This window comes from Exophiala xenobiotica, assembly GCF_000835505.1.
Source record: "Exophiala xenobiotica strain CBS 118157 unplaced genomic scaffold supercont1.5, whole genome shotgun sequence".
In the NCBI taxonomy this organism is placed as follows: domain Eukaryota; kingdom Fungi; phylum Ascomycota; class Eurotiomycetes; order Chaetothyriales; family Herpotrichiellaceae; genus Exophiala; species Exophiala xenobiotica.
In genome coordinates this window covers 1148687-1169243 of record NW_013562490.1, presented here as the reverse complement: position 1 = coordinate 1169243, position 20557 = coordinate 1148687, and the positions used below count along the sequence as shown (strand labels likewise).

Sequence of the window (20557 nt, the reverse complement as noted above, 5' to 3'; positions counted from 1 at the left end):
ATTTTCCAGGATTGCGGAGTTTTCGAACGACGGCGAGGTTCTTCCTACAACTAAACGACAAGACCATCCGGCAGGGTGCTCTTCGACAAGCTCCTCTGAACGATCTTTCTGTAATCTCTCACATAAGAGTTTCCAAGCTGTATCGGCCCCTGTGCGATTCGCAAATTCAAGGCACAACGGCTCCTCGAGCCACACCGCAACCATGAGGTTCGTCCCCCTCTACCACTTCTCTCTTCCGGTCCGGTCCCTGACAGTTCTAGGATTGAAACATGCCATCTCTGCTCCCGTCCGGTCTACCCATCTAAAGGAATCACCTTCGTCCGTAATGACGCCAAAGTCTTCCGCTTCTGCCGTTCCAAATGCCACAAGAACTTCAAAATGAAGCGTCAACCACGCAAACTCAAATGGACAAAGACCTCCCGCGCCCTCCGCGGCAAGGAAATGATCGTGGACCAGAACTTGCTTCTCTCGCAGTTCGCCAAGCGTCGCAACGCCCCCGTTAAATATGACCGTAACCTAGTCGCCGCGACAATGAAGGCTATGGAACGCATCGAAGAGATCCGAGCACGGAGAGAACGTGTCTACACACGCCGGAGACTCAGCGGGAAGGCACAGCGCGAGGCCAAGAGACGGCAAGATCTCAAGGTCATTGCGCAAGGAGAGCATCTTATCCGCAAGGAGTTGGCGGATCTCGAGGCGGCAAGAGCGGAGACGGAGCCGATGGTCGAAGAGGTCAAGAGCCAGATGGAGTCGTCGAGAGTGGTGGGCGAGGAGAGAATCAGACAGAAACGGAAGAGGAAGATGCTTGTTGGGGGAGGGACGGAAGAGGAGATGGATCTCGACTGAGGAAAACTGTATTTTCTGATCGCCGTTCGTCTGACGAATGTTATGTGTTTACGATACCCGGCGTTCTCAGGAGGCGTCAAAGGTCACATGCAATTGAAGTATGGTTCGCGAACATCTTTGCTTATCCCGACATGACCATGCCTTCCGACAGCGGCTGCTTCGCACAGACAGGCAGCGGTTGTGAAGCAACATTTCGACCGAGCATCATTCTGAACTTGCGTCGGTGGCTTAAGGATTCGAGGCCAACGTTACGATACCATCAAATTCGTCTGTCTTCCGAGTCTAGAAAGATGCGTAGCTAACACAAACAAGTATCCCATCTTGTTGCGAAAAGCTTGCACGACCTCATCTTCATTACTGGCATTGTCCCACTTTCCATGCAAACATGTCCCGGTACTCGAGTTCCTCAGGCCGCGGTGCTTGTCTCGGCCCTCTTTTTGGAGATAGGCTGACTGAGGGAAGCACTTCCAATTGACCACTTCCGCTTTGTTTGATGTCCCTCTGCTTGCGGCTCAGCCGGCTGCTGTTGATGTGAAGAAGACACGGTACCTCCATGAGAGTTCTCACGATCCTCCGGAACCTCATCGACTTCTTCCTCAGCAACTCGAGGACTTGGCTCAATTGTATTCATTGGACAGGCGTCTCCTGCTCGCGCTGCCCACAGCTGCTGCCATTCGTCCAGTGTCTTTGGACACTCCTTTGTAAACCAATGCTCCGAACCGAGAGTCCGAGTGGAAGCCTCCACGCATTCTCTCATCAGCTCAATGGCCTCTTCAAGCCGACCCTGTTCTTTCCGTATCCAGGCCAAAAGTTCCATAGATTCTCTTGTCTGCCAATATTCTCTGCCTAGCAGTCTTGACCTGTTTTCCAAGCACTTTGAAGCGATCTCTTCAGCCTCCTCCATCCGATCTTGCTCGTAGTATACCCTGGAAAGCCCGTAGAGAGCATCGAACGTGCCGGGGTGCTCAGGCCCAAGTACTCGCTCAGTCACTTCACATACTTCCAGACTGAGTTTCTCGGCTTCCTTAAGCCGACCTTGCACTCGGTACGTCTCAGACAAATCCAACATGGCAATCAAAGTGTCCGGATGTTCATGCCCTTGATATTTCTTACTCCATTCAACCATCTCACTTTGTAATGTCTCTGCTTCACCATGTCGACCAGTTCTCACATAGACATGTGCAAGTTGCGCACTGGCCGCTAACATTTCTGTATGCTGAGGTCCTAACACTTTCTTCCCAGCCTCTATTCCTTCCTTCAGTATCAACTCTCCTTGTTGCCAGCTGGCCTGCTGGCTATAGAGCTTGCCCATAATCACCATGCATTCGATAGACATCCGATGTTCCGTTCCCAGGGCTTCCCTGCTCTTCTGAAGGGCTCGACTCACATAGTCCATCGCTTCAGAATATCTTCCCAGACTGCCTAGATAATCTCCCAGCCTAAAGCAAACTCCGATCTTGAATTCATCGTCGTCGCCCAGAGTAGGCTCAGCCCATCGATATACTATTTCAAGCAGGCCGACCGCATCATTCTCTTTTCCGGTCCAGTGGAGACAAATTGCCATTTTACTGAGTAATTTATAGCGCTCCCGTAAGTCTTGACATTGCTTCGAGTCACACAAAATTTGTGCATGGGGCATATACAACATCCAGACATCTCTTGTCTCCCACCTCACCCCTGGAAAAGCGGCCACCATTTGCTGAAAAGCTGTTGCCGTCCACATCGTCAAAGTATCTTCTTTTTTCAACCAATTACGAGTGGCGAGCCGAACCAGACGATGCATATCGTACAGCGGACCGTCGGGGTCATGGACATCACTGTCATCATGCCTTCTGAAAAAGCCATAACCCCTGAGAACCGCAAGAGCGTCAACCATTCCGTTCATAGATTCGGCCGGAGGAAAGAGAGACCGTGGTATGTTCTTCTCGCTTAAACAGGACGCAAAAGCTAGGTAATCAGCGGCGACACGATTCTGTTGTTCTATCTGCCGAAAAGATACCAGCCAAGTGGTTGCGATGGGGTTTAGTGCTGTCTTATATCGGCCTTCATCATTGAAATCCTGGCTGAGAAGTTCAATGACGTCGTCTTCGGGCTGCCGGAGCAGCTTCGAGTATGTTTTGATCGACTCGTCATTCTTGTTGAGATAAGCCGCTGCTTGGACAATGGCCAATGGAAGGCATGTTAGGGTGTGCAGCAGCTGTCGTGTACTCTCACGATCGTTGAGAATGTCCGGCTTCTCAAGCAGGTTTTTGAGCATTTGTTCGGCGTCGTCGACCTTCATGTCATCTAACTCAACAAGGTCCTTACCTGCTAGATGTGAAGCCACTCTCCTACTTCTCGTCGTGACAAGTATTGACCCTGTTCGGCTTTTAGGTAAGTGTTCGATCAAGGAAGACGATGTGTCTGTTGCGCTTGGATCTTTCTCCGCCCACAATGCCGGATCGTCTGCATTGTCGAGTATGAGTAACCATTCGCCAGCGGATTGCTGGCTGAGGAATTTGCACACAAGACTTTTGTCGTCAGCCCCGCTCTGTTCAAGACCCGGGACCTGCATCAGCTTCCCAATTGCAAGGTAATCCCTCTCAAATGACAGGGAGTCTGTTGCTTGGACCCAGAAAATCGAGCAGTCTGGGCGTGGAGCTCTCGTACGATATGCAACTTCCATTGCGAGTCGACTTTTCCCTACGCCACCCAGGCCCAGAAGGGCAGTTTTCGAGTGTCGCCCACGTTGGAAGAGATTGTGTTCTAAGGCTTCAAGCTTGTCTGTGCGGCCAACAAGCCTCTCTAGATCCGATTGCTCGAAAGGCATGTACCATAGGGACCGTTGGGGCTCTTCTATATGACAGTCAGTAAGAGCTATTTCCGAACAGACCAGCTTATCGACAGAGAGACGCAGACACCAAGTCGCCGAATATAGCTTTCGTATTAACTACTCCCAGCTCATTCGATTCATGCAATCAGGCGCAGTCTGACATTGAGGATCTGAGGCCCAACAAGCCATACTTCGTCATCGCAATATAATTGTCACTGGCTCCAACCTTACAGCGCTGACTCTCTGTGATAAGAGCCCCTCATGCTGCGCATTGCCGTTGGTCTTGGGGGCTTGTTTGTAAGGACGGGATGAACTCACCATACTCATAAGAATCTTCTGGGGTCCCTATTTCCCTCAAGAAGGACTTCATACAGGCAGCTGCTGCAGCTGCAGCAAAGTCCTGCCACTGCTTGTTCTTATGGCTATCCGCATAATCGCATACTCCTTTGATGACCAGGCTATTCGAAAAGTAGTCCCAGACGCCAGCCCCTTCCATCTCAAATGCGATAAGGCTGTGCTCTCTGGCAATGCGGTCGCGGTCGGTTCCGGATTTCAGCACCGTGTCTGCAGTCCCAATTCGCCCTATGTGTAGCTGTGGGGATCCATCTGAGGAGCTGATGTCACTCACTTTGGCTTTTGACAGACGATCGCGTTGCACCAGCTCTGATTCTTCACATCCCAAATCTTTACATTTCATCTTCGACGCGTCCTGGCACCTGTGCTCAGGACTGCTTTCACAGGCAACGCATGGCGCGTTGTCAGCGACTGCTCGATGCTTGTGTAGATATGACGCATCATAGAGGCGATCGGATTCCGAGCCCGGATAGGCCGTCTCAGGCAAAGTCTTCTGGATGGCCAGCAAATGGGTTGTGATTTCTTGCTGCATCAGCGTTCGATGGTGCGAAGTGTTCAATTTGGCTAGCAACGATCGGATCTCCTGGCTAGGTCTGGAAAGCGAGTCTTCCGCGGCAGTCTTCGTCTCAAATCCTTCCGGGTGTTGCTTTCCGAGGTCATATTGCACAAGCAGTTGGCTAACAATCACATCCCCGAGTATGACTTCCCTTTTTCCGTTGAAGGGGACACCGCCACAGATGCCAACGACAAACGCGTATTCGATGCTGGTAAAGCTTAAGCGAACGCCCGCTGCGACACTGGTTGCAGACACCTTCCCCATGCCTGGCATGTGCGCAAGCACGACATTATGCCTTGCAATTACTCCAAGCGAATAAGCATTCAAATCCTCCTTAGCCTTTCCTAATGGGTGATCCCATGTTTTGTCAAACATCGCCAGGACGCACTCTGCCTCCAGTGGTAGTGCACATATTATAGCAATCTTGAACTCACGCCGACTGCGAGGTGGCTCCGGGTGGGGTGCCATTTTGTCAGATACCGTGGATGTTCAGCGAGGTCGGGAAGGAGATCGTATCGGTTCGTTCTGCAAGGATATCGTCAAGGAGATTGGATGGCATACGAGCAAGCCAGGGCATCAAATGCGCGAGCGCAGTCGCAAATTCCTGTCGTCAGCGCGTGGAAAGATGCGTTCAAACCTTGAGCCTTCGAAGAATTCGATGATGAGGGCAACTTTGGGGGATGGGCATGCCATTTGGCTGCCACAAGGCAGATACACCCAGCTTAAGCGCTGAGGCTGAGGTTGAGGCAACCATGACTGCGGTCGCAGCAAGGGTCGATGTGGTCGATGCAGGTCGAGCCAATGACAGCGACAGCCTCAGCAGCCAATGTGACGGTCCATGTCCGGAAAGCTGGCAGCTGAGAGCTGAGCCTGAGGGCATTTCAGCCTGTCTTCTCACTCGCAGGCACGGTCATCGTCACTTCAAAATTTCGGTTGTAAGGACATTCGGGATTCATCTCAAGAGCTTGGGGAGTGTGTTGACCGGAAATCCTGTCAACGCGGCTGTTGCGGCATGCTCCACAGTAATCGCAGCCTTGTCCCCTTTACGGCATTTGCGTGTCCTTCGATCGATCTGGTAGCCACCTCAGGCACCTACATAGTACTCATCACTCGGGCAATTTGTAGAGATGATGCATCAATTCAAAACTCTTGACGATCCGGTGTCTGAGGATTCGCCGTGGTCCTGCTACTTCGTGATGGCCGACAACGCAGATCCGTCACTATTCAACTCTGCCGAAGCGAGCGCAGATTACGTATGGGCCTGGACACAGAGTTAGATTTACGCCTCAGAACAAATATCCTCATGAGACATTACACAGTAGTGGAACTCTGTAAATACGATAATATCTTCCTAGCATTAACCCATGTCTCCTCCTCAGGTGCTCAACGAGAAGCGGACGCACAGCCTTACTCCTACCAAGGCCGTCGACCGCAAGGCTGAGCCCATGATTGGTCAACTCGATTCTTGACGTCACTCAGTATCCGAAAGCACTTCAGTATACTCCGTACTCTGTACCTGTAGTTTATTCCATCTTCTTTTCATGTACCTACCGTCCAAGAACCTCACCTAATCCTCTCACCCTTCACAGCCCCCTCCGCACTATTCAGCTATCCCGCGCCGCCTATCTTCCAAGCTCAACAAAACATGTCCTCTCTCGCAGCCATGCTCGGCCTAAAATCAAACGGCCTCCTGGCCACTCCACCCAACAACGCCCCCTACCACGCCATCTTCAACTTCCTATTCGCCTACGTCTTCCTGTCCTCCCGCTTCCTCAAGAACACCTACGGCCTCGACCACAACGTCAATCCGCGCGAGGATGTCTCGCGCTTCGGCGAACGCGCCGTGCAGGAAGGCAAAATCACCCGCGCGCAACTCAACCTCCTGAAACGCAACGAGGCCGCCCACGCCAACGCCATGGAGCACTTCCCCATGTTCATCGGAAGCGCGCTGTTCGCGACCGTCGCCAAAGTGCCCACCGAGACCATCAACAAGGCGTGTCTTGTCTATTCGGCGTCAAGACTGGTGTACGCTGCAGCCTATCTGACCACCGACAAGCACAAGCTCTCGTACATAAGGAGCTTGGCTTGGTGGGCGAGCAGTTTCACGTGTATGTATCTGTTATGGCAGAGTGGCAAGACCATGAACGCGAGCTTGGCTTGAGAGCGGAATGGCCGTGAAGGAAAGGAAAGGAAAGGAGCACATTGATCGAGGTTCACGAGCCTCTTAATAGATCCAACTTAAGACTTTTCAGCTGCAGCCACCACGATGGTTTTGGTCGTCTCCCACACAGCATCTGGACATGATCCTCGTTTGCGGTAGTACCACTGTGAGTACCAGTAGGCTACAGACAATCAATGCCCCACCACTCCATACCAGCAGAGTCCCAGAAGACCTCCAAACACAATAGCCACAGGAGCAGGGACATTGAACCAAGCATTGCCCGAGTATGTAAGCGCCGTGACCACAACCCACCAAGGCTCAGTCGCCAAACTCTGCCCATCGCTCTTTTCCGGCGTCAAGTATCCGATCTGCCACAATCTATAGACGGCCGTGAACACCAGACCCACTGCCGTAGCATTGACACCCCTCAGAAGACTCGTCACGAAAGGCTTGGTCCGCAGCACTCGCCACAAGCTCTGCACGCCAACAGCGAGAGTGATACCGGGCACGAAAATACCCAAGTATCCCAAGAATGCGCCAAGGATAGTAGGCTGGGATGTGCCGAGCAGCGAAAGCGCACCGAGGAAGACGGCAAAATTGAAATTTGGTCCCGGGAAGGCCTGGATGATGGCAAGGCCGATGAGGAAGTCTCGCGGAGACACCCAGCCTGGTTGGACGACGTATTCGCGCAGAAGAGGGATGACCACGGGTCCGCCGCCGAATATGATGGTCCCAGCCAAGTACATGTTCGCGAAGAGGTCGAAAGCCCGTGGGGGATTGTCAACAACACCTCGAGCGACGAGTACGGCGATGAAGGAGGCTAGAAATTTCATGGGTTAGCGCGGCACAGGGCTGATGGACGGTTGGGAAGATATACCGAAAAAAGCAGCAATGATGAAAAGGCCCGTCTTGACAGGAATGGCATGCGACTGAGTGTCCGTCTGGACGGTGCTCGGATTGGTGGATGTTCTTCTCGTCTCTTCAGCCTGGGGATTCTTCGCAGCGGTAGGGTCTTGCTCGGTTTGACCATCGTGTCGCCTGTGCAAGGTCTCGGCCGATGGTCCGCTCGGAGTCGTATCGCGCGTGGTCAACTCAACGGGTTCAGGCTGCGATGGATTCTGTTCTGCCGCTCCAGCTGGGTGCAACGATTCTCTGCGCCTCCGTTCCCGCCTCGCGCGAGCCTTGCCGACCACTTGCCGCAGGCACATATCCCAGACCACAGTCATAATCCCGCCAATCATGATCAGAACCGGGAAATACCAAAGTGCAGTGTAACACATCCCGGCACAAGCACCGCCAATGACAAGGATTCGGGTCAACTTGTCTTTGATGGCCTTGTCGGCAAGCTAGGATCAAGTCAGTGCGAGCATTGTGGGGCTGGTGTGGTGTCTTACCTGTACAGCTGCGAGGGCAACGATACCAACAGTGGATGCATTCAAGCCAGACAGGAAGGCGTACGCTATGCCTGGAAGAACTTCGTTGATCCGCTGCACGCCCAACGATAACGCATACATCCCAATCGCTCCTGGCAAGCTGTCCTCGAAGGTTAACCCGAGCCTGTCAAAGCAACCAATCCGGCGCTAGCTTACCTCCAGGTAAGGAACACAAAAATGGCAGGAATGATACCCGCATGTATTAGGACAATGCAGAACAGCATCTTAGTACTTCCTGGTCCTGGCAGAGCTTGGGCTATGGCGAAGAACTCTTGATACTAAGACTCATGTCAGTGAAGCTCAGGCGTTCGGTGGTTTCATAGTCTCGTACAATCTGCTCGTCGATCCATGGCGTCTTCCCATTTTTGCCCTCCACAAACCTTTGGTGTGCAATGCGGAAGTGAACAGGCGGTCCGCCGAACGCCGTGAACCCGAGATCCCATGTCCGTAGGAAGACGTCTCCTAGCCGCCATAATATCTTTTGCGTATTTGCGCTGTGTGCATTACGTTCGTCACGAGTGTAATCTCGCACAGCTTGGAAGATGTCAAGAAGGGGCATCCTGATGGCATACCAGAATCAAGAAGCCTGCGAAAACGAGTTGCAAAGGAAGACGAAATCGATCGCGACATTGTGATATATCAATGACCATCTTGGCGCCATGCCCCGGCGAGGGGGAGGAACCAATAGAGCGTCGACAACTTGTCACGCCCAACATTTCTGAGCTCATTCACCTTGGCAAAACCGCCATCGCTTTGATCAAGCTGTGGATTCACCGTGGGCTCAGTTATGGCGACTTTCTATCATGATTGTTGAAACTTATCAAACTTCTTCGTTGATTTTGCATGAGTGGCCGAGCAAAGGAGACTGATGGCGCGCACGGATTCCTACCACCCATATCCCTGTCGCTCCCGCTCGCAATCTGAGCGAAGCATCTCATACCAGGGAAGATGGTCATGCAGCTCATGCGTGCCTATTTTGAGACCTCTCGTGGTGTTTGCAGTGAACAGACAAGTTGAGTTTTGCTGACGTGGCAGGTCAGTGGTTGATCCCTCGAGCAATCCTGCCTTCGGAATGACGTGGTCGGGGTCTCAGCGCAAGAGCAACCTGCACATTGATATATGTCTCGACTGATTTGAGCAGCGTTTCGAGCAAATGGTATCAGATCCTCCCAAAAATAGCTGCCCGATAAGCGAACCCTGGTAGGTGTTAATGACATATGGATATGTGACCTAGAGGGATCCTTCCGACAATTCGGTGTTCAGCCGAGAAAGTCAGCCTGCAGCCTTGCCATCTGCACATCAACTTCCAAATGACGCACCTGGGAACTGCGAGATAGGCTGGGTCGACTGCGGTGAAGAAACCAGAACACCATTATGATGGTTGTTCCGCGGCCATTGTGCGATCACTGGTCGCCACCAGGACTACACGGACTGAGTGCGCAATGGCCCAAAGCTATTTTTGCGCTTCGAAACCATGCTCTGCATTCGAAGCGTGGACGGTGTAATGAAGCTGGATAACTCATGGAATCGCATGCGATAATGGCAGTACAATCGCGAGCCATCCGGCGGTTGAGGTGTGTTGCGGTAAGAATTTTAGCCAGGTAACAGATAGCTTAAGATTGTATAGGAAGGAGGTGTCATGCTTCAATGCTATATATAAATCTATGCACGTTGTTCATGTCAACAAGGAAAATGAGCATGCATCTGGCCAACAATTGTAAGGTTACGTCCTCCCTGGCTCTCATCCCAACCAATTGACGTCGTAGCCAGCCTTGTATCTCGCTATGTCCCCAAGGCCAAATGGAAATGTTGGGTGCGGCATGGAGGAGAGTAGGCGAGGAGAATCCTCCTGGCGAAATGCCGTTTGATATGGAAGACTGTGAAGACTGTGGCTGGCTGCGAGGTCTTCGCTTGTGGCTGCCGATGCCAAGCAATCATCGGCGTTGATAAGTCCCGACTCTCCGTCCGCCCAAAGCTTAGTTCCAAATCTCTCCTCCGAACCGTCTTTCGCCGTTGCACCTCACACACTTCACTAGGTGCCTCATACCATCCACACCATCCACCACCTTCTTATCACTCTACGTTTCGAATTGGTCCTATCATGTTCCCTCGTTCTCAGTCAACGTGCAATGGCTCATCCTCTGTTTCTGCAATGGAGTACGCGTCCTGAGCTTCTTGCCTTCTGGAATGTGGCCGATAGTCGCCGCATCTTCAGCCAACCACGCCTCACCCTTTTTCTGACGCCTGGAATTCATCCCTCTTTTGGTAGCTGAGTTCAGTATTCCAGGTCCTCAACCTTTCGTTCACTAGGATGGAATTTTCACGCCCAACCTCAGAACACCGTTGCCGTTGGTGCGTGCGTGCGTGCCGTCTGATTCCCATCATGCAGTGGATACATTGCTCTTTCTCCGTCCCGATGTCTCGAGAGAACCGTTCTATCGGCAACAAGAACAATGGAACACCGATACGGAAGGGGGGTATATCTATCGTAGGTCAGTCGCACCTTCTGTCTTTATTCTGCGCAAGATAGTCTGTTCGTAAATCTTCCCTCCACTCTCAACAGTCAGCCTTGGATAAATCCTCAACACGACACACTCTTGCGACCAAAATGGCTTCCATGTTTCCTTCAGGCCAGACGTACGAGCCTCTATATGCCATAGCAGCCATCCTTGTTGGGTCGGCCATCATCACATACTTGCTAAAATTCGTCAACCTTGACCTCAAGCCTTTCCTCGCGACCAAACAGGGAATGGCTCTTCAAAATATCTCCAGCTATCTCTATGAGCGATTTCTGAAGGTCCTTTCGGTCTCTGAGCCTCTTTCACCTCCATCGAGTCTATCCACCATAGTCTCACGGGGATATCTTGAGACTCTCCCTCAGCGCATGGGCCCGCGGCCTATCATTACAGGCGTCAGTGAACCCCGCCAAATTACACAGCTGTCGCCCGAGGAGAAACAAGTCCCAAACAGACTACGAGAAGTCATCTCAGACGTCTCAGCTCGCTATCCTTCAGCCACCTACCTCGGCCGATCAACCTTCGAGCCTGAGCCTAGCAGTCCTACCACGCTCTACGCCCGCCATCGCATCTTCAACGAGACGAGATACTATGGTGAGATTCTCAGAGCAGATGGTCTCGATGGCTCCATCCAATGTACCCTTCATCCGAGCGATGTCAAGACGGTTATCGAAAAGGGCTGGGGTCAGAGACATCCACTTTCAACTCGTCTGGCGTCCTGGCTCGTTCGACTGTGTGGTCGAAGCCAAGCAGCTCCCACGCCGAGTTCGCAAGTTTTACTCTATGCACCTCGTGACCAGGCCGAGCTGGACATTCTTGCTCAAGTCGTCAATGCTGCTGTCTGGTGGGTCGGAGGTATCGATGCTAGACTCGATGACGAAGCCTTCTAGACGACACGAGGTACGAACAATTTGAGCTCGACAACAAGCTTTCAAAGGGAAGCTTCGCTGGCTCCGCTTTCCCGCAGGGCTGTGTCAATGGGGAAGAGTCGGGATCAAGACATAGCCTACTGCCAAACACTGGGCTTCGATAGTGATGGTGCTTGAGACAGAGCTCAGCGAGGCTCGGAGGACTTGGCTGATACGGACCGCCTGCTACGGCGACATGGCAGCTCCGATGTCTCGAGTCTTTGCGAGATATGATGTATGACTATCACAAATGATGACCGAGTAGATTTTGATTGCAAATTGTCCGTAGCGCTTCATTCGCCTCCCAGGCGTGACAATTCATCTTCGGTAGTTACATAACGTCGTATTTGGCTTGCTTGTTCACTCTGCCTGCACTTGAGACGATATCTCAAGTCCTAATGCCGAACACTCCTGATTGCCACACGGTACTAGTATGCATGCCATTTCATTGACATGCCGGCTCATCCAAGGCACCGCACGGCTGATTGTTAAACAGCCATCGAAGTACCGGCTATGCACACCCCACGCCATCTGAGGATATGTTCATGTTGATATTTGCCTCACTTTCGGACCCGTCTCCTACCGCTTGCTAACCAAACCTGACTTAGTAGTAAGTGGCATACTTGGAAGTCCCGTTCAACACTTGGATGAAATTCCTGGCAATGACACGATCTGTTTGCTCACTGTGAACAAACTTGCGTTAGCCCAGCACATACATTCGAGACTCCATCGTAAAGTAGACGGGGTTTTCAAAGCCCGCGATAAGCCTCCCATTGCAATCGATGGGGTAACAGTTTGGGGCAATAAGTGAAACATACCTAGGATGCAATTCGTCGTACCACAAAAACCCATCCGGATTCGTGCCGTTCGCTTGCTTCACACAGACCGTCTGATTGACATTACAATGGTTATCGTACCCCCACACACTCTCGCTTCCAGCCATGACGCCCGTCCCGTTGAGGTACGCCGTCGGATCGTCGTAAACGTCCGAGATGAGACTGTACGTGTCGAAAACCGCAAAGTGCGCGCCCGGGTATCGTTTCGCGACCAGCACTTCAAAGGCCGTCTGGTACCGGAACACGCTGTTCACCGTCGTCGTGTACTCGTGCATCGTCTCGGCGATCTGCGTGTGGTTGGCCGGCTTGTTGGGCCAGTACTGGTTTGCCCCGACGCCGTGCAGGGTGTCGTTGGCGTACAGGGGCGCCAGGTGCAGGGGCGCCGTGTTCATCAGGACGAACATGCGGCCCCCCGAGGCGTAGAGTTTGTCAAAGACGTCGTACACGCACGAACTGTAGTCCGACAGCACTTTGCCCCTCACATGGCTGTCGGTCACGAACGCCCAGACGCCGAGGTCGTTGGTGCCGATCCACAGCGCATAGACGGCCGAGGAAGCGGACAGGCCGGGTGAGAAGTATGCTTCGGCAGGCGTTGCGTTGACGCGCTGCGATGTCATGTCCGCTTGAAACGCTGGGACTTCGTACTCGAGCACCGATGGGAAGGGGGCGTCGATTGCGGAGAACCACCTGCGAGCGACAGGTGTTAAGTATTGGCGTCATCGGGACGGACTGGGACTGAAAGAGCAAGGCCTGGTAGAGACATAGGAAATAGGATGCGCAAGCTAAACATACCTTGGCGTGATGTCGTTCGAGCACACCGCACCGGAGACGGCATAGTTGTACAGCGTCATTTGAGGATCCCACTGGCCATTCTTGGTCGTCGAGCCCGTGTACTGCACGACATAGCGGGGCCATGTACGTCCTCCGCCAGCCGTGCTGAAGCTTTCGGGCAGCAAGGCTCCTGCGGGCGGCGCGGAACCGTTATGGTTGATGAACCAGCCCAAGCGGCTTTCGTCGGTATAGCTGTCCCCAAAGGCGATCAGGGAGTCGAAGTTCGAGACCGACCATGGCTTCTTGTTCAAGTTGTTCTTGCTCTGTCGGGGGAGGGAAGAAGAGGTACTCAAGCTGGAGAACAAGGCGGATGCCAAATATATGACGCCGAAGCCAGATACAAGGGACTTCATCTTGAGGAAATACTGGGGTCAAAGCTAAAGCTAGCCAGTGTATGCGATATGCAACGAAGCAGCTCTGTAGTTGAAGAAGGCTTCGCGAAAACGAAAGCGAAAGCTTTATATGTCCCCTCCTGAAAGCTCATGATGGCTCCGAACTTACGGCTGTTTGTGCGCGTTTGAGACCCACCGTTTGCCTCACTGCTCGATCTCATGGTGCACAGAGACCGCCGTCATCTGTGGAAGGGTAGTGGCGACGTGGATAGTCCACTTTTGATGCGGAGTAAGTCATCAAGTCAACAGTAGTCAGGAACGAAAGCCGCGGTATCGGCATATGTTTCGCAGGCAAGGAAGTCCATCAAGCTTGACTGCATGCATCATCGACATTGGAACGAAGGACGAAAGAGGAAGCTGATGAACGTGGAACAAGATTTTGTGCAAAGAAAAGGACAAGAATTTAGCCTGAAAGATGTGGGTGGAAGGAAACTAATGCTGGACAATAAAAAGCCTTGCCTTGCCTTTCCTGTCATGGATGATGTCCGTTGCTTTCCCCGCAATCTTGGGCGACATGCAAGTACCCCGGTCGGTACGAGGACTCGTACGGAGGAAGTTGAGCTCGTAGTTGAGCTCGTAGTGGACAGCTCCTTAAAGCACATCGTTGCTGGGAGCTTCTGCATGCCGTTCAGCCGTTTAGCCAGCGTCGTATCCAAACAGCCATAGCCCATACTCTCTCCAACGTCACCAAAGATGCTTCGCTGAACATGGCAAAGTCGAATCACTTCCCTTCAGCCATCTGGCGAGCGTGCTCCGGAGTAATGCGATGTCCGGTCTTGTCGTAATGCTTCGAGGCCAGGATTTGCCATTTCTTGTTGTCGTAGCTCTCAGCCCATGCCTTGAAGTCGTTGGAATCGTTCTTGTCCTGCTTCCCCTTTCCCTGTGGCTGGTCAGTCACAACACGACCCCGTATGAATTCATTGTGGGTACCTTCTTCTTCTCATTCTTAGCATCCTCGGACTGCTGTCCCTGGCCGCTCTTTGCCCTCTTCAGCCCTTCCTCTCTGTTCTTTGCATCTTTGGCGGCTCTGTCAGGATCCTTGTCTTTTTTCTTGCCCTTGGGTCCCTCGTTCGAGTCATCTTTCCCTTCCTCCTTCTTGTGACCTGTGAGCTCCTTGTAACGAGCCTTGACTTGATGCTGATCCTTGAATGTCTTGGTCTGTTCCAAAATGTCTTTCCATTGCGCTTGGTGATTTTCCGCCTTCATGCGCAGAATGATCTCGTCATCAGCCTTCTCAGCATCGCTTCTTTCTTCGGTCTTGTTTCCATGATTTTTATCGGCTTTAGGGTCGGGTTTCGGATCATGGGTCTTCCCACAGCATGCACACTGATTTTGTCAGCCTCTTCGATATTATTGTGACAGGATTTGTAGTAAAGTGATGGAGGAGTCGATGATCAGGCACATACCACTACTGATTTCTTTGGCTTCGGATCGGGCACTCCTCGAAAGGCGTCGAGGATAGACATTCGGATGGGCTTCAGAGTGCCGTCAGGCTTTGTGTGCCATATGGTAAAAGACATTTTTGTGCTGTGGCTCGCTGCGCACGCAAGTGAAGGGAATCATTAATTGTATGTCAAGCGACGGCTATTGCTGAAGGAGAGAGAAGTAAGCTTGGTTGATGGGTGGAGATGGTTGCGATAGACAAGGTCGGTAGATGGCTCGAGGAAGAGAAGATATTTAAGTTGATGGACCGGCCAGAATGTTTGAGCATTTTCACCTCGACCTTTTTCATTTGGAAGTCGACTTCAGAGAATTGCTCGTTGGGTGCAGCAGAATTGGTTGTTGTGCCAACATGAACTTGACTTCACCATGGAGGACCACCAACATACAAAGGACCGCTGGTATCTTTTGGCGCAGCTCTGTGAAGCCTTCCTCCCAGTTAGTAGCGTTCTATTCGCTGGCACACGTTGCAAAGTCCCTAAAGAGTCGTTCCCAGTCGACATCCGCAAAGACTGAGTCGTCACTTGAAAAGTCGATCCCATGAACCACGTCCTCCACTGGGTTACCCTCTTGAGCCGTTACTCTACACTCTCTTGCACGGAGGACTGCGCTCAAGGCGAGGTTTGCACCCATCCTGGACCTGACACGCAGGAATGCTTCACTGCGATTATCCGCCTCCGAGGACTTGCTCACCTGGTCAATGAGCTTGCAAGCGCGGGACATGAGGCCGCAAGCGTCGACCGAAAAGTTTCCCAGGATCTGCCTCCCTTGACTCATCCCGTCGCAAAGCACATTCTCGTCGACCAGATGGCAATGCCTCGAAGTGTGCAACAGCCAGAAAAAGCATGTGGCGTTTATAACCATCTTTTGTATGCGGATTGGAGCATATCGAAGCTCTTCTTGGCTGCCTGAAGCCATTCGTATGATGTTGACGGCAGCCATGTAGCATTGGACAATCCAATCCGAGATGGAGTTGGTGGAAGAGTCGTTCTCCGCAGTTTCCGAAGAGATCGCGAATGTGTACAGTATCATTCGGTATGCATTCAGGACGATAAACTCGGTCGTTGACCACGAAGAGGAGAAACGATGCTCAAGAGCTCGTAACTCACGTTCGAAATTGCTAATGACCGGCCTCGGTGAGGGTAATAAGCCGGTATTGGAGGATTCGCAAGTCCCTAGAGTCGTGCAGATGTTGAAAGCTTGCCGCGAGAGAGTCAGCTGATGATATAGCGAGTCCGGGAGCCAGTCTGGTCTGGTAGCTAGTATCTCCAGAAGTCCATGATCTAGCTGTGCTATAGCTGGCAGGCCGGCACCACCGTTTATTCTGCAATTGCATCAGTAGTTGCCACTCAAAAAAAAGGAAATCTTGCAGTGCCTACCCAACATTCATGACGAAGCAGGCCACCCACGTCCTCCGTCGAAAGATGTCCAACTCCATATGGGAGTGAGAGTCAACCATAAACTCGAAGGTGTGGTCTGGACGATGCAACCCCATCCGAAACCCCATCTGAGTTGCTATTGCAATCAGGGAGAGAGAAGGATCGTCATGCTTCTCGTACGGAAGTGGCCAATGGCAAAGAAGCAGCAGGGCCTGCATGGCCTGAAGAGACCAATTTGCCGGTCGCATCGTCTCGAATGACATGGCACGGACTCCGTTCACAACATCGACGTAAAGCTCGTCATGCTCGTGGCACCCTCTCAGAGCAATGACTTGCACCGTCCAGAAAAGGAGCGGACACGACTCGCAGTATCGTACAAACCCACAAGGCCTGGGCAAGATGGGGCAAAACGGATGATATCTCGCATAATACCTTAGAAGTCAGAGCTCACACCTTCACAATGAACCAGCAGGATACCTACTTGTTCAAGAGCTCCTGGACAAGTTGTGGTTGAAGTTGAACCCCTGCAATTGATCCAGTGAAGGGCCCGAGATCAACGGCGGATACGGTCGTGCCGCAGGTGGAAGCTGCATCTGATATTGTATCTCGTATGCTTGAGTCGGTTTCTGGCGGACCGTCGGTGCCATCGCCTTCGCCAATCGTTTGATCGCGATGCCGACGATCATTCAGATCCTGCCTGGTCTCTCGCAGCTCCTTTTCAATTGCAGCAAGGCGTCTTCTCTCAATTAGCCGCTTGCCGGAGTCTCAAGAAGACGCACGAGGCATACTCCCTCTGTCTTGTGCGCTTGAATGACGGATCGACCGCACAGATTTTCCGGGCCTTGATGCACCTGGTGCAGGCGTCAGGGAACTTCTTGGGCCCGTCACATGCCAGCTGAGTAATTCTGGGTTAGCTGACATCTTCATCATGAGTGACATCCCGCGAGCGGACCTTCATCTGGCGGCAGTGAACACAAGCCACGAAATTTGGTTTTCTGCCTCGCATTTTGTGCCATTTGCGAATAAAGCATGGAGAAAGGAGGGAAGAATGGAGTTGGCTCTCTAGTAGATATGTAGCGTGACAACAAGTGCACGGTGCCGAGCGAGCCGAGGAGTGCTTCGCCCAACTTACAGTAGAAGCACAGGAAGCCTGGACCCGCTATGTATGTAAATACAGAGACTATCTGGACGCTGCCCAATGACTGGTATTATCTCGAGATGATCAAAATATTATTTCAAGCCTGTATGCTGCAAACTACTAGACAACACTGCGACATGCTGTCCCAGCGATTTTGCTGCTTCCGTCTGTGAGAAGAGGCCAAGAGGTCGCACAGTGGATTCGAGTGGAAGCAGGTGAAGCGTCGCAGGCCAGCTCTACCACCCATCGATAATTGTGAATCTCGCCCTGAGGCCATCTGCTGGGCCAGCGCTAAAGCCTTCCTGGGCCTTTCGACTTCTTTGTCAGGTTCCTCCAGTTCCAAGCCAAATGTTCCCACAATGGCAGCCACTAAACAAGCGAGCTCTGATCTGGCAAATGTTGAGCCGATGCAGCTTCGAGGTCCATGTAGAAAGGTCATGAAACCGTAGTGATTGCGCACCCCTCCAGTGTTTGCGCAACCTTCCTGCATCCAACGCTCGGGATTGAAAGTGGCCGCGTCTGGTCCCCAGAGATCGACATCAAAATTCTGGACAGCAGGAGCGATGGTGAATATGGTGCCCTTCGGAATATGGTATCCAGCCACGGTAGTATCGCTCATGGCCTCGCGGACTGTGCTTGGCACTGATGGATAACAGCGAAGCACCTCATTGCAGAAAGCGTGGAGGTAAGGAAGGTGATCCAGGTCATCAGCCGACGGGACGAAGTTGCTGTTGCTCATAGACGGAAGTCTGGCGCGGACTTCTTCACGCAAGCGTGTCTGGATATCCTTATGCTTGCAGAGAGTGTACACTGCCCACTGAAGAGCGTCAGAAGTAGTGCCGTTCCCAGCCGCAATAAAAGTCATCATCTGGTCGACCAAGTTTTCGTTTGTGAAAGCGGTGCTCCTTAAGGCAACAGATACTATGTCGACATCATTTGTCGTCGGCTGGCGGCTCACTTTTGCTCTTTTGTCATCGATAATCCTGCGGCATAGGTTCCGTATATGGTCTGAGGCTGATTGCACCTGCTTCCTCTGCGTAATCGGGCAACTTTGACAGAATTGCTATAGCATTCTTTGAGAATATGGCGACCGACAAGGCGAAGAGAGCGTCGATCCGAGAGGACTTTGGGCGCATGCGCATGAAAAATTGGCTGAGCGATTTCGTGGGATCCTGGAGAGAGTTTAAATCGTGATCCATCCCGCCGAGGCCGACTACATCAAGAGTTGCTCGACTTGCCCAATCTTGAACTACAATGATGCCAGTATCAGACACCTGCTTACCGGTTACTTCGTCCTTGAGACGTTCTGACAACTCTCTTGCTTTGGACCAAAATATTGGGTACAAGTCCTTGATATGGCGGAAGGAGAATGCCGGCATGAGGCTCTTACGCTGCGCCTGAACCTCGCGTTAGTCTGCACGAGAGGAGCCAGGATAAGGCACGAACCTTGTGGATCTCGCCATCGGAAACAAGCAAGCCGTTGCCCGTGATGTACGAAAGACGCTTCTTAACCGAGGCGGGTTTGGTGAAGCCGTAAGCCTGGGACACCAAAATTTCATTGAGTGCTTTGGGGCTGGTCACTAGCACCCGCTCCTGATACCCGCGCATGTAGAAGCGGAGCAGGCCGCTGTTGGGCACTGTCGTACTCCAGTGACGAAGGCGTGCCGAAAGGGATGTGGCACTCGAAGGTGCATGCGTCCCTTTGCTGAATGAGTGACCGTTTGGAGTTGGTATGCGCCACAACGGAGTGAAAAAGCGAGGATATAGGACCGTTGCATAGAGAATGCGAAGGAGTAGTAGTACTACAGCGATGAGTAAAGCAAGTCGGTAGTAATGAGCCTGTGGCATCAGCGACCTTAGATCAGGCGCACTTCCCAACATGCCGACACGAATGCCAAGTGATTCTGAGACCTGTAGTGTCAATCAAAGATAAAAATTCCAATACAGAGTTGAGAGCAATTGTCGATACCCTTGCACTATATATACTTCAGTGACAGCGAGGTCCTTCACGCGCGTCAGGCTCGGAATTGGTTTCGGCGTAGTAAGCGAACTTCGCTTTCTCGTCCCACGTGACCCACTTTCGCTTTCAACATCGGCTTCACACTGTCGACCAAAATCAGAGGCCAATGGGAGTTTCTCATCATTGATAGTCGCTTCGAGGCTTGTCATCGCCATAGAGGTTGCTTGATTGCATATAAGATCCTGCGTGTGCCTGACGCTAAGCCGCTCGTTCCTGGACCTTCTCCTCATCCTTGAGAGTAGTTTCCGTGGTGGGAGAAAAATATTGACACAACGCCTTTGCCCAGAAGACTGTCTCCATTGTACCTATGACTCCGAGACCAATCAGAACCGTGACCTTTACTGCTCGAGAAGCACCGAGTCCCGCAAAGCTAAGCGAAGGGTACGGTGAGGTTTGGTTCGTAGTAGACTGTTGTTTTCGCTGATTCGTGTCTTGCTGGCTGATGGACCGTGTCTGTAGTACCGTGGATGTTCTGAGGGAGCGGTGTCGACCGATCAATGACCTGAGCAAGTCGACGACAATAGGTCTGGTGATGGCTTGCCCTATCATAGGACTGGCTGGAACCATGGTAAACGGCGTAAATGGCATAGCCAACCAGCGAACGAAGACGGATATATTAGACGCGTGTAAAGTCAGACAAGCAGTCCCGGACAATGTTCACTCGATGTTCATGGAATTTATCGGAGAAGAACTGCTTCCAGTGTACATGCACGTATATATACTTACCGGCGAAGGCGGCCAGTGATCTGCTTGGAAATGACTAGGACCTTGTATAAGTCCCTGAAGGGCATCAGGCTTACAGTAGGGTTTCCGTGTGTGCTGCCGACCTGAAAGGAGAATGGAGCTTGGTAGCGAGGGCGACGCGAGGAGGAATCGGGACGATGTTTGTTAGCAGAGCGCGTCATGCAGGGCCACGCTTAACCTACCGGGTACGG

The 20557-nt window shown here is 52.2% G+C and overlaps 8 protein-coding genes across 8 annotated transcripts; 3 read left to right on the top strand and 5 right to left on the bottom strand.

Annotated features, from left to right (window-relative positions):
* The first annotated feature begins 55 nt into the window (after positions 1–55).
* Positions 56–1323, top strand: PV05_08163 (uncharacterized protein). Its single transcript, XM_013457663.1, has 2 exons — positions 56–207; positions 261–1323. Exons 1-2 carry the CDS (start codon positions 203–205, stop codon positions 844–846), a joined length of 591 nt encoding a protein of 196 aa, XP_013313117.1. The 5' UTR covers positions 56–202; the 3' UTR covers positions 847–1323.
* Positions 1044–5506, bottom strand: PV05_08162 (uncharacterized protein). Its single transcript, XM_013457662.1, has 2 exons — positions 3977–5506; positions 1044–3681 (listed from the first exon to the last, which is right to left on the bottom strand). Exons 1-2 carry the CDS (start codon positions 5034–5036, stop codon positions 1253–1255), a joined length of 3489 nt encoding a protein of 1162 aa, XP_013313116.1. The 5' UTR covers positions 5037–5506; the 3' UTR covers positions 1044–1252.
* Positions 5507–6113: 607 nt separating this feature from the next.
* On the top strand, positions 6114–6894 carry PV05_08161 (uncharacterized protein). Its single transcript, XM_013457661.1, has one exon. It carries the CDS (start codon positions 6214–6216, stop codon positions 6727–6729), a length of 516 nt encoding a protein of 171 aa, XP_013313115.1. The 5' UTR covers positions 6114–6213; the 3' UTR covers positions 6730–6894.
* PV05_08160 (uncharacterized protein) lies at positions 6789–8779 on the bottom strand. Its single transcript, XM_013457660.1, has 5 exons — positions 8494–8779; positions 8319–8440; positions 8124–8262; positions 7607–8075; positions 6789–7549 (listed from the first exon to the last, which is right to left on the bottom strand). Exons 1-5 carry the CDS (start codon positions 8719–8721, stop codon positions 6921–6923), a joined length of 1587 nt encoding a protein of 528 aa, XP_013313114.1. The 5' UTR covers positions 8722–8779; the 3' UTR covers positions 6789–6920.
* Positions 8780–10698: 1919 nt separating this feature from the next.
* PV05_08159 (uncharacterized protein) lies at positions 10699–11914 on the top strand. Its single transcript, XM_013457659.1, has one exon. It carries the CDS (start codon positions 10771–10773, stop codon positions 11566–11568), a length of 798 nt encoding a protein of 265 aa, XP_013313113.1. The 5' UTR covers positions 10699–10770; the 3' UTR covers positions 11569–11914.
* Positions 11915–12190: 276 nt separating this feature from the next.
* On the bottom strand, positions 12191–13606 carry PV05_08158 (uncharacterized protein; the record flags this gene model as incomplete). The annotated part of the gene is made up of 3 exons (XM_013457658.1): positions 12191–12269; positions 12405–13109; positions 13215–13606. 3 exons carry the CDS (start codon positions 13604–13606, stop codon positions 12191–12193), a joined length of 1176 nt encoding a protein of 391 aa, XP_013313112.1.
* Positions 13607–14366: 760 nt separating this feature from the next.
* Positions 14367–15165, bottom strand: PV05_08157 (uncharacterized protein; the record flags this gene model as incomplete). The annotated part of the gene is made up of 3 exons (XM_013457657.1): positions 14367–14525; positions 14576–14971; positions 15052–15165. 3 exons carry the CDS (start codon positions 15163–15165, stop codon positions 14367–14369), a joined length of 669 nt encoding a protein of 222 aa, XP_013313111.1.
* Positions 15166–15535: 370 nt separating this feature from the next.
* Positions 15536–19852, bottom strand: PV05_08156 (uncharacterized protein; the record flags this gene model as incomplete). Its single annotated transcript, XM_013457656.1, has 9 exons — positions 15536–16409; positions 16465–16896; positions 16946–17200; positions 17244–17315; positions 17797–18507; positions 18561–18774; positions 18885–18999; positions 19049–19513; positions 19589–19852. 9 exons carry the CDS (start codon positions 19850–19852, stop codon positions 15536–15538), a joined length of 3402 nt encoding a protein of 1133 aa, XP_013313110.1.
* Positions 19853–20557: the final 705 nt, after the last annotated feature.

What these genes read in the sequence shown, in the direction of transcription:
- PV05_08162 (XM_013457662.1), bottom strand. Translation starts at nt 5,036, where the DNA reads ATGGCACCCCACCCGGAGCCACCTCGCAGTCGGCGTGAGTTCAAGATT. An exon ending in AGAAGATTCTTATGAGTATG is followed by an intron (nt 3,682 to 3,976) that starts GTGAGTTCATCC and finishes ACTGTCATATAG; the next exon opens with AAGAGCCCCAACGGTCCCTA.
- PV05_08161 (XM_013457661.1), top strand. Translation starts at nt 6,214, where the DNA reads ATGTCCTCTCTCGCAGCCATGCTCGGCCTAAAATCAAACGGCCTCCTG.
- PV05_08160 (XM_013457660.1), bottom strand. Translation starts at nt 8,721, where the DNA reads ATGCCCCTTCTTGACATCTTCCAAGCTGTGCGAGATTACACTCGTGAC. An exon ending in CATGGATCGACGAGCAGATT is followed by an intron (nt 8,441 to 8,493) that starts GTACGAGACTAT and finishes CATGAGTCTTAG; the next exon opens with TATCAAGAGTTCTTCGCCAT. An exon ending in TTGCCCTCGCAGCTGTACAG is followed by an intron (nt 8,076 to 8,123) that starts GTAAGACACCAC and finishes ACTTGATCCTAG; the next exon opens with CTTGCCGACAAGGCCATCAA.
- PV05_08159 (XM_013457659.1), top strand. Translation starts at nt 10,771, where the DNA reads ATGGCTTCCATGTTTCCTTCAGGCCAGACGTACGAGCCTCTATATGCC.